At 34.1% G+C, this 12,705-nt stretch overlaps 1 protein-coding gene across 1 annotated transcript; it reads left to right on the top strand.

Annotated features, from left to right (window-relative positions):
• The first annotated feature begins 3,223 nt into the window (after positions 1-3,223).
• Positions 3,224-9,529, top strand: LOC108219136 (uncharacterized). The gene is made up of 3 exons (XM_017392425.2): positions 3,224-3,740; positions 7,598-8,248; positions 8,735-9,529. The coding sequence occupies exons 2-3, from the start codon at positions 7,659-7,661 to the stop codon at positions 9,414-9,416; spliced, it is 1,272 nt and encodes a 423-aa protein (XP_017247914.1). The 5' UTR covers positions 3,224-3,740; positions 7,598-7,658; the 3' UTR covers positions 9,417-9,529.
• Positions 9,530-12,705: the final 3,176 nt, after the last annotated feature.

Raw genomic sequence — 12,705 nt, 5'->3', positions numbered from 1 at the left:
CTTTTATTTTAATTATTATATTTTTAATAACTCATAAATCATTTACAAGTCAAGATTATCCAAACAAATATTTTAAACTTCCAGCTTATCACATAAATCACGTTAAGTCATAAGTCATTTTAAGTCCTAAGTTATAAGTTCAGCCAAACTACTCAAATTTCTTACATGTGTTGCAAGGAACTTAATTTTGACACTCTTTTAGTATACATATGAGGCTCATGAAGGTTGAAGATCCAAAAAACTCGCAGTTACAAAAACTTGAAAGAGTAATAGTTGAAGAATTTAAAATAAAAACTATCGCAGCCACCTCCCTCCTCTCCTCTCTTCTATCAGAGTTTGTCTATTTTCAGGTAAATCGAGTGGCTTCCACTGGTTTTCTCCGACAGAAAACCCCAAGTTTTTCATTTATTGTTTACCCTCGTTAATTTCCTCTCAATAAAACCCAATCTTTTGGGTGTTTGTGTGCTTTGTCTCTCTTTTTAGAGTGTTTTGTTATGTTTTTGTGTAGTTGTGATTGGGTTTATTTAGTGTTGGATATGTTGAGAACGAGTTTATTGATATTTTTGGTGATCTGCAAAAATTGTATCGATTCTGGGATGGTGGTGATTATTGCAAGATCTCACCTTTCACAATCACAGATTATTCATCCTTCACGGGTTTACATTTTCGGCATGTCTATAGCTGGTATCCGGCATATAGATAGTTGTGGTGCCTTCGACATGTCTATAGCTAGTGTCCGGCATGTAGATAGTTGTGGTGCTGCTTCTCCAATCTTAATTTAAGCGATTGGTGTTTCTGAACATTGGGCTAACAATGGTTTTTACGTGATATGGTCAGTTGTGATGTTACTATTTCCAGAGATTTTGGTGCAATTTAGATCGCTTGGAATGTCTTTGATTTCGTTTTTACCTTCAAGAATTTTTAAATTCTATGTGTTAAACGATCAAGAAACAAAGAAATTGTGAGTTTGTCCCGGCTGTATTATATTTAAATTAATGAAATCTTCTTGCATTAAAAAATAAGTTTGAAGAATTTTAGAAATCAAGCTTACGTTCTAGAATAGTCTTGCTCTTGCATAATATTTACGAATTATTTGAGAATTTAAATTTTATTTGAAAAGTTGAATTTGAACAAATAACAGGTTTCAGAATATGAATTTTAATTTAATTTGAAATTTAGGAGATTCAAATATTAGTATAAATATAATAAATGAAATAACAATTCAAATCCTGATATTTGTAATCAATTATTTAAAATTAAATATTTGTTTCCAACTGCCCACTTATATTAATTCAATAAATCAAGAAGTTCATTTCGATTGTATTTTATTATATTATTCAATTTATATTTTATATTAGTTTGGAATTCGTCTTTTTGAAAATTTTATTTTATTTTTTCAGAAAATCGCGCAGTTTTAATCTTGGATTAATTTATTTATTGACAAGTTAGTAACCAGGTGGTATTTAGTTTGAGAATTTCTATTTTCATATATTAAAATTTTATTGTCTAGTCGTATGATATTTTGCATGTCCTTTAATTTGATAATTAATTTTCTTGAATGAAATATTTCTCTTACGAAATTACATTCTTATACAAATATGAATATATTTATAAAAAATTAGTATAAATTAACCATAATTCAATTTTTATAGAGCAAAATAAATTTACAAACCTACATTCCCTCTAATTTTTTATGATATGATATTTGACTTTTTGCATACATTTCAATATATCGGACCCTTAAAGTTATTATTTTTGATTTTCTCTGAATTAAAACGAGTGGAAGATAGTTTAATTCTAAAAACAATCTAAAAATAATAGAAATATTCAGTTGAAAAAAATTAAATATGTACAAAAAGATCAAGGAGAAAACGATTTTGGAGAACTGATTTGTATTTGTCATGTTTGAAACCGGGTCGGGCCATTACACGCCCACTGATGAGCCAAGCCTTGCCTCACCCACATGCTCTTGGGAAAACGATTTTGTTCGCTCTCATAGTCATCTAGTTGTTGTTTACAGCTGTTTCCATTTTTCTATCTGTTTATCTTAATCCAAGGTCATTTTGACATTCATATTTTTCTAATTTAATATTAAATTAATTAAATGTAAAATTCTTCTTTCCAAAAATTAGTGTTTGAAGAGCGACTTACTATCCTTTATTTTTTGTCCTTTTTCAAGCTGGTCGAGGGATTTTCATTGATTTTTTTCTCTCGATCGACAGTCCCAATCCATTTATCTTCTTTCACTTTGGTTGATTTTCTTTCAATAAAACTCAATTTTTTGTGTGTTCGTGTGCCCCTCTTTTGGGGTATGTTTGTTTTGTCACTCTCGAGTTTTTCGTTATATTTTTCGTTTAGTTACGTATGTGTTTATTTGATGTTGGATTTATTGAAAATATTTTTGTCAAATCTGAACTGTGGTGATAATGACAAAAGCTCACCTTTCCAAACCAAAGATTATTCATTTATTGGGAGTTTACATTTCATGAATGTCTATAGTGATATCCAGCATAATTCGAGAGGTATATAGTTGAGTTGTTGCTATTCCAATCTCACTTTTATATGATTAGGGTTTTTCAACGCTCATTTTTACGTGACAATGTCAATTATGATGTTGCTGCTTTTTAAGGAGTTGGAACAATTTAAGTGATTTAAAATATCTTCGATTTCATTTTCAGCTTTAAAAATTTTAAATTTATACACCAGATAAATCACGAAACAAATCAACTAATTATTTTCAGCCTGTTATCTCTTTCCAACCTCATTATATGAGTAATTAGGGTCTATCTTGATTATATTATATTCTGATTATTAAAATTACCTTTATTTTCTGACAAAAAAATAAGTAAACATAATAACTTCAAAGGAACAAATTCTATTTTTCTCTCACAATTTAGATGCTAAATCGCGAGTACATGTGCATGAATCTATCTTAATATATATATAATCCCCAACAAGAAAAATACTATATACTAAACACCACCTGCTCATTAAATAATTAGATATTAACTTCCTCAAATTTCATTTTCTTTCTCCTCTTAATTAAAAAATAAGCAAATATAATACAAACTGTACCTCTATATTTTATAATAGCGACACCTTAAAATACAATAAATAAATTTGGTGGTTTCTGGTTTGGTGTATAAGCTTTACACTAAAATTTAATATTTTCCCTTTACTTTCTCCGCCTGTTTCTTCCAAAATAATAATAATGCACTAGCTATTTTTTATTTATCTTATTTCTCTCCCCCTCTCTCTCTCAGCTTCAGTGTGTTTTTATTATTATTCAATTCCCTCTACGTTGAAATTTATATATACCCTGTAGATATACAGACATATACACATGTAAGTGCAAGTATGTGTGTGTATATATGGTGTTTCTCGTGATCTGTGCATGATATTATTGGAGGGTTTTGGTACTTTTACTTCAATTATTCATCACACCTCGAGTCCCAGCGTCAGTTTTCTCGATTTTCCATCATTTTCTTGATTTGGGTGTTTTTCATTTTTCATTTTTATATTGAGAAAATTGGTGGGTCAGAGCTTTTGGGTTGTTTTGGTGGCAAGAAAGGGGGTTTAATCTTGAATGTTGTTGGTTAGCTCATTTGGGTCATTGATTTTTGGTGATTAGATGAAGAAAGTATGAAGCTTTTTTCAGGTTTATGTAGGAATTGGAGTGATTGCAGGTTTGAAAGTGGCTTTGGTTGTGCTTTTGAGGAAGATAAAGCTTCTTAGTAAAGGTACAATATCATTTTTTGACTTTGTTTATTTTGTTGGTAATTTTTTTTGGGTATATTTGTGCAGTTGTGACTATTTTAGCTGCTTGTTTGAGTTCTTGCCTTTTTGGTTTGCATTCTGGAAGGGTATTTGTGTGTGTGTCTGTGTGTGTGGGTATATGTATATGTATGTGTCATGTGCTTTGCTTGCCTATGTTTGGAGACTTGAGGTTTGGGAAAGTCAAGTTGAGTGAAAGAGAAGACTGGGTACTTTATTGATGTGTGTTTAATGTGTGCAAAATTTAGGTGAGAATTTATGGTAAATATGTGATTATGTTTGTATGCGTAAGGATCACCAAATTAGTTGATATGTGAGAGTTGTTTTGTATGTCTCAGAAGATATAAAATTGGGAAGTAGGTAATGGGTAGCATAGATTAATGCATTCTGCAAGTCTTGCTGGTTACATCTTGTAAGTATATATTTGAGTCCTTTGGGTTTTGAAGGTGAATCAGAGAAAGTGAAGCATACACATACAAATACCAGATAACATTCTGTAATGGTAAGAAAGTAGAACTGGAAGAGGCATTTTCGTAGGTTTAGTCATTTATGATAGATCATAGAAGATAATTTTATTGGACAACTTGCAATGAGGCAGATATTATAGAGACTACTCCGTAGAAAACAAGACATGCTCGTTTATAGCGTAGTTTCTCAAGTCTTCTGCCAGTAGTATTATTAGTATCAAACTATCGAATGAAGAAGTTTACTTCACATAAATGACCAGTAGCACTGTCATTATTACTATGACTAGTAGTAATGACATTATTAGTAATTTTGTGGTCTTGTAGTATCTGATTATGCAAAATGACTGGTGGGAGCATTTTATTGATAAATGACGAAGATTACTGTTGTCCTGTTGAGAATTACCTTGTTGAGCAAAGCCTATGATAGAAGTTAAAATAGCTTGGATTTGCTTCATACACCTTTATCTCTTCTTTCCGTCAGCTTGTGATGTTTGAAATCTGGATTATGTATTCATATTGTTCAAAGAAAATCTAGTTTCTTTTCTACCAATTTCCTTGTAATACTTTAAGTCCAGGTCTGCAGGGTCTACTATACATTGGTGAGTCATTATCGCCTTGCTCCGGAAGGGCCCTGTAAAACACAGCTATAATGTTTCTTATTTGGATATCATTTGCTTAATACACACATATAAACTGGCTAGTAACAGTTAGAGCCACATGTGGGCACATGTTCTAGTATCAGTGACTAACAAGGTAAAGCAAAGAACTTTGGTTTGTATATTAGGAACTGGACGCTTTACGGTTTCTAGACTAAGTTACATGCATAGTGGATTGTAGTAAATGGTGTGCTGAGGGTTAGATTACATAAATTCATAGCTGATACGTTTCTATAAACATTTTGTTGTGCACTTGCTTTTTCTTCTAAATTGATCACACTACATAACTTGAGTTTTACGGAAACTATGAAGTAGACAAATATGGCCCCTTAAGTTGTGATAAAAAAGAAGGATCTATAGTGACGTGCGACACAGTCTCTGTTGGAATGATCGGAAGCCTTTAATTTATTAATCAGAATGCACTACTTCATCATAACAATATAATAAAATATACTCGAATTCAGTATATAGCTCTTACATATTGTATTGCAAATTACTTAAATTTTAAAATGGCGTACCTTGGCTATGTCAATTGTCAAATACGACAAAGTTTGCCATTACATTATTATTTTTATTGCCTTTTCTTGCCTATTTGTGGCCATATTAGATTAAGATGGCACAACTATGGTAGTAATGGGTTCCATGACATACATGCTCATGCATGTGTGTGCGTGTTCGTCAAACTCAATCGTTAGTCACTCCATTAATTATCTGGGATGGAGGAGCTCTAGTGTGATTGTGATGTGTGGGTCGAGCAATAGTCGTTGTACTGTTTATTAGTTCAGAACTCGTATGTTAAATCATTCTTTGTAGTAAATTGTCCGCAAACTTGTCGTATTCTAATATTATACTATAAGCTGATTTTCTTACAATTTATTTAGGGTGCTGGAAGTCCTTTATGCTTTCATGATTTGCCGGCTTCATAAACCCACTCTGTGTCATCGATTGGAAACATTGACATTAGGTTATCTTGATTTATTCATCACACTCACTATAGCAAGTGTAAACAAAATCAGCAGATGGTAGCAATAGGAAATTCGGAAGGAAAATATTTAATTTGTGACGTACAGTGCTCAATTTGTAACTATCTGGGTCTAGTGTTACTCTATCAATAAATCAACATAATAAATTTAAAGCTACCCGTGCTATGGTGGAAGCATATATAGTTATGGTGGTTACATGGGGACATAACAAAGATGTTACATGACTGTTTATGGGGCTAGCCAAATACATCATAAATCATCTTGAAGCTCATAAACTCCACTTGTATAAATCTGCATTTGACTCTAGGATAAAACTAGTTGGGACATGGCTGGGGAGTAACATAAAATTTGAGTTTTACAATAATGACGTGTGTAGCTAAACATTAAGCAATAATAATTGATATGAATACCATTTGATTTTAATTCTGCAATTATTGTATTTGTTTGCGAAATAGTCGGACGTTTAAGAAAGCAATTTAGCTAGAGAAGAGTGGAGAATGTCATTTCTGGCAAGTTTAGTTGGTTTTGTAAAGGAGATATTGCTCTGCTGAAATGAGGGAGAGGAGAGGCATAAACGATAATGACTGATAAAATTTGCAACAGGGCTAATACTGCTATGAATGGTTGAGAATTTGTGGAGAGTGCAACTGACACTTGCAAAAATAGAAATGATTGTATGTAATACCGGCTATATGTGTATATCGTAATTATTTGTCCAAGACCATATCATGTAAAATTAGGATTAGTGGTTTTACTTGATATTAAGCACTGGTGTTGAATATACAATAGCAACACAGCATTGTACCAATATATATGGTATATGTACTATTTTACTATCAAGTGATACTTAGTCCTTTCATGCCCTTTTTAGTATAAAATTTTTAGTCAATTACTAAGAAACATTAATATGAGGTGTGGAAGATTGCATTTGATGGGAAGGGCGTGACTCACCCATGTTTGGGAACGAATTTAAGGCTTCTCCATATGAGATAGATATGCATTTGTTAGGTTCTTATAAGCGCTTTTGTTTCTGTTGGCCAAGTCCAAATCACAGATTTCTTTAAAACTCTTCATCATGACATCAGTCAGAAATTGCGGACCGAAGCTAAAAAGTAGCCCTACTAAGCCATCTTCATGTGATTGTGATTTCCTTTTGTGTTGCTGATCTCTTTGGTAATGTTACTACTCAATTAAGTTATCCTATAAATTTACATTCTTTTATGTATGTAAATTGGTGGCTTTAAGTAACGAGTAACCCATATGGAATTCTCCACATGGTAGTTACAAAGTCAAGTAGCGGTGAGAATCGTACTCGTAAACTTGCAATGTGTCACTTCCTTGCACAAAAAGATTCTCATTTGTTATATCTGCAGTCTCACACATTAAAGAATCATTTCATTTCATGTTGACTTTCAATAATAAAAACATATAGTAATATAAATATACACAATAAGATGAAGTTATCTCACTCGAAGATATTGTATTATTTTGGATTAACATTTGCTGAGAATAATTCCTTGAAACTGTCTTTTCATGAAAAAAAAGAGTACAACCTCCTTTTTAGGAGGGATTACACTTTCCTTTGTAGGAAAAACCCCCGATTATACATTGATAAGTTGTGACCCTAACTGTGGAACAAGTTAGTTTTCCACTATCTGCATCTATACCAAAATGGGTTGACCTCTTATGTTTTAAGTATTTGTGACTGACCTGGCAGGTATTTTGGAGCTCAAATAAGATTAAATATTTGAAAAAATGTTGAAGAAATTGTGACTAGAATGGATCCTCAGGCATTTATAAGGTTGTCAATTGGTTCACTGGGGTTAAGATTTCCCGCGGCAACTGTAAATAATAGAAAATCAGGATTGCCGTATTCGTGTGAGATCCGGCTGAGAGGTTTCCCTGTGCAAACAGTACCAATCCCCTTTGTATCTTCTCCTGAAGCTGCACCAGATTCTCCTAGCATTGCCTCTAGCTTTTATCTAGAGAAAGCTGATTTGAAAGCCTTGCTGACACCTGGATGCTTCTATGCTCCTCATGCATGTTTGGAAATAGTCGTTTTTACTGTGCAGAAGGGGTCCAATTGTGGTGTAGGCTCCAAAAAGCAGATAGGAACCTTTAAGCTAGAGGTTACTCCTGAATGGGGAGAAGGAAAGCCTGCAATTCTTTTCAGTGGTTGGACAAGAATTGGCAAAAGTAAGCAGGACAGCAGAAAACCTGGAGCAGAGCTTCATTTGAGAGTTAAATTGGATCCAGATCCGAGATACGTCTTCCAATTTGAGGAAGAGACGAAACTGAGCCCCCAAATAGTTCAGCTTCAAGGCAATATCAGACAGCCAATTTTCAGTTGCAAGTTTACTCGAGACAGGTAATTTACATAATAACTCTGTACTATACGGTTTAAGCTGAAATATATTAAGGAACTAAGCTGTGTTCTTTATTGTAATAAATGCTTAATAATCTGAATCAACTATATTTATGTTGGCAAACGTAAATTTCCTTTGAGAAATGTTGCTCATTTAACTAGAACCCCGGCCCCAAAAAAGGAAGACGTTTATGTGTATATGTGCTAGGTTTTGATGTTATAGCATTTATAGTTTTCTTTTTATATTAATAGGCATGTTTGCAAGCAAGGTAAAGATGCTAAGTGTGGATGTTCTTGTATGTGTATTGTTTTAGTTTTCTATAGTAAACCGATAATTGGGTTTCAAGAGTATCCATTCTGTTCTGGTATTGTGCATTGATACCTATATATTTTTAATATGGTATTAGTGATAGCCTTCTATGAAGAGAACAGTAAATTAACGTTCAGCGAGTTCCTGTTGGGTTGTAATATTGTTAATGTGTTTTTTAGGCAATCTCAGGTAGATCCATTAAGTGCCTATGGGTCAAGTTCTCTCGATGGTTCCAACCAAGAAGCTGATAAAAGAGAAAGAAAGGGATGGAAGGTGAAGATACATGATCTCTCTGGATCTGCTGTTGCAGCAGCCTTTATAACAACTCCCTTTGTGCCCTCAACAGGTTGTGATTGGGTTGCCAGATCCAACCCAGGAGCTTGGTTGATTGTTCGACCTGATGCTTGCAGACCTGACAGTTGGCTCCCATGGGGTAAGCTTGAAGCATGGCGTGAACGTGGTATCCGAGACACCATTTGCTGCCGTTTTCACCTGCTCTCCGAAGGCCAAGAAGGGGGAGAACTTCTTATGTCTGAAATCCTCATCAATGCTGAAAAGGGTGGGGAATTTTACATCGACACAGACAGACAGGTTCGTGCTGCAGCTACTCCCTTACCAAGCCCGCAAAGCAGTGGTGACTTTGCAGCACTAAGTCCTGCCATAGGAGGCTTTGTCATGAGCTGCAGAGTACAGGGGGAAGGCAAGAGCAGCAAGCCATTAGTGCAGTTAGCCATGCGACATGTTACATGCGTCGAGGATGCTGCCATTTTCATGGCTCTCGCTGCTGCTGTTGACCTCAGCATTGAGGCATGTCGACCGTTTCGCAGGAGAATACGGAGAATTAACCGCAACTCCTGGTAAAAGAAACATTAGGTTATAAGATTATTCGCTCGATTAAAAGTATAACCTACTCCTTTCCTTTTCTTGACTGTTGTAACATTTGACGTGTACAGGATCATAGTTATTTTACATGATTACTCCTCTCATCTTTAGTAATTACTAATTAGTAATATCTGTCTTGGTTTTAACCCTGAAATTTGTATTAAGGTCTGCTTTATAAGTTGGTTTTCATTTCAAAAGGGGGTCAACAAGATGGATAGTGAGCAAATTATAAGGTAGGGAAAATTTTAGCTACTCATTGGCACATTTCTTGTCAAAATATGTTTCAAATACTTAAAAGTTGTTGATGTATTCATATAACTATAGATATGAAAATACATTCCTTTAAAGCAGTGTTCTAAAACAAAATTCCCGATCTATTAAATTTTTTTAATAATAAACTTATCACCGATGACATTCTGATTTGACAAAAATTCTCAATTTATCCAAAAATCTCTGATTCATCCAAAAGGTCTTTGATAAATTTTTAATCGATAATTGATTACCGATTTTTACAATTATTTTAACGTGAATACATGTTTTTTCCCCTTTAAGAAAGAGGGTATAAATGTGATTGTCCCTCCTCCCAAGTAAAGAGTTTAACAAGGGGTTAAATATCAAAGTAGTCATTGAAGTGAGGCCTATGTATCAAAAGCTTGATTGTTTTTAACGGGGTCTAAGTTGCACCACTTTAGTATAGAATAATGAGTGTCTCGTTAGTCAAGCTCGTTTGACTTGACGGATAGCTGATGTGGCTTGTAGCCGTTGGACACAGTGAATTGTAACGGCTAGGTGTTGTCCTACGTGGTTTTTGTGGTGTATCTATCGATAGATTACGGTAGTATATATAGTTGTTGCTAGGGTTCTTGTACCAAAACTCAAACCCCCAAATTCATTGTGTAACCTAACTTCAATATCTTATTCCCCAAGCTGAAAGTATCATGACGAGCCAAGAAGGAGGTTCTTCATCTGCTTCAATGAATCCGGAACAGAAGTATTGTATGTGTGGTAAGAGGGCAAGGATGAACACTTATTGGACTTACAGTAATCCAGGAAAGAGGTTCTTCGCTTGTGCTAGGCCCAAGTTATTAATCTTGAAGCTTTTTTGTATTTGCTTGAAGTTTGTAAGTATATACGTTATTAATTTGTGATTTCATAACAAATTCGTAGGAGGTCACTGGTTGTCATTTCTTTGAATGGGTTGTCAAAAGAGTAGTGATCAACATACAAATCTATCCTACCTAAGGGTAGGTGAATAGCTACCATTTCCCTCACAGCACTATCATCATACAACAACTTCACCCCATCCTCAATATCCATCCCTTTTTTATAATAAACCAAATCAGTATTCTCATAACCGTAACTCTTAGCAAAATCATCCAAATCTCTAAATGAAAACTCGTCCGTATCAAACCCAGGAATTACATCTACTACTCCACCTTTGTATTGAATCTAGGGTTCATACAACAGATCCCCATGGTAGTGCACAAACAAACTAGCCAACGAATCCATACTGTGACATTACAATAACACATAAATTAAACTAAACATATACATACGACTCAGTATACATGCGATTCAACAAATTAAAGTGCAACACACATCAATCAAACAAGCAAAACACACACATATATGTTAATACGGAAGGAAATGAGTTCATACCTCTTAGATGGTGCCGAATCTTAGTTAGTCTCGCTGCGATGAGGTGGTTCTTGAGTAATCGCCGGGTTAGGGTTTTTCTCCCCCAAATCTCCTTGGGCTATCCGTAACTGTGTTTGAATTAGGACTGAATCGTTTTGTTTGTTTTTATTTTCATTTTAGATGTTACAACACATCCATACATTTACAGCTGTGAAGCCACGTATGACCTAGTCAGCTGCCAAGTGAGCACCGTAATTTTTTCCACCGGGTCAACGAGCTTGACTAACGGGACACTCATTATTCAATACTAAAGTGGTGCAACTGAGACCCCGTTAAGAACAACCAAGCTTTTGATACACAGGCCCCACTTTAGTGACTACTTAGATATTTAACCCGTTTAACAAGAGTGTCTTGACATTTTGACATCCCTATGCTTCATGCCAGTATTCATAGGAACAAACTATATTATCTGTGGATAAGTCCATGTGGGTAAATTTAATTTTCTATATAAATCTAAACATACCGGACCAAACAAAACTGAAATTATGAAAAATAGAAATATACAAGGGAACTGGAAATGCGGTAGGAGGGAGTAATTGAGTAATGAAGATGGGCTATGTAAGCTTGCCCTTTATGAAATAAATTCCACTGGTAAGAGTTGCGTGTTTTTCAGGTCCATTGTTGCTCACAAGAATCAAGCAACCTTGAAATATACCCTTCTAAAATGACAGTAGCCCATACAAGCACAAACAACATCCACAATATACGGTGATTAATCACGATTAATTACCGAAATGATTAAATCTCCGACTATTCCCCGATCAATCCAATTAATACTTGTTCCGAACTTCACCAATTAGATTAATTATCGAAATAATTAAATCTCCGACTATTCCCCGATCAATCCAATTAATACTTGTTCTGAATTTCACAAATTAAGTAACCCATTAAGTCCGATTTCCTGTTTTAACAACACTGCTCATAACTCACCCAATATTGGTTTCATGGCCAAGATAAAAAAACCCAGCATGTATACCATTGACAGGTTTTTGCATGAAGGTCGCTATAAGAATCGGATAATTTACAACATAAAATAACTGGAATACAATAAAACAACAGCTGTTTATCGCATTAGAGGCGTTTGGCTGGCCATTAATAACCAGCAGCTAGGGATGACAACCGATTGGATCGGTTCGGATATTTGAGATATCCAAATTCAAATCCAAATTATTTTTAAAATCCAAATCCAAATCCAATCGGGTTTCACACATCAAATCCAAATCCAAATCCACGGGTTTCGAATCGGGTTCAGGTTTGTTCGGGTTTATTTAAAACTTGAATTCCGAAATTTATATAGTATTGTAAAAATATTAGTTTTGATTTTTTCGCCCTTAAATTTCATTATATTTAAAACTAAACTACTTTAATAATAAAGTATTACACATTAATAAAATCTTGAACCGTATTTACTAATTTCTAAATAAAAATCTTCACTATATGGAGTATGAAATTTTAAATTAACTCATTAGTTAAACAAAAAAAGTCACTATAACCCAATAATATACACATTCACACTTTACCTATATATATATAAACAAAATTTAGTAGATTTAAAATTGAAAAAAGTATA

The sequence above is a fragment of the Daucus carota genome, chromosome 4 (assembly GCF_001625215.2).
Source record: "Daucus carota subsp. sativus chromosome 4, DH1 v3.0, whole genome shotgun sequence".
Lineage (NCBI taxonomy): Eukaryota > Viridiplantae > Streptophyta > Magnoliopsida > Apiales > Apiaceae > Daucus > Daucus carota.
The sequence above is the reverse complement of the archived record's forward strand: the minus strand, read 5'-3'. Positions and strand labels throughout refer to the sequence as shown.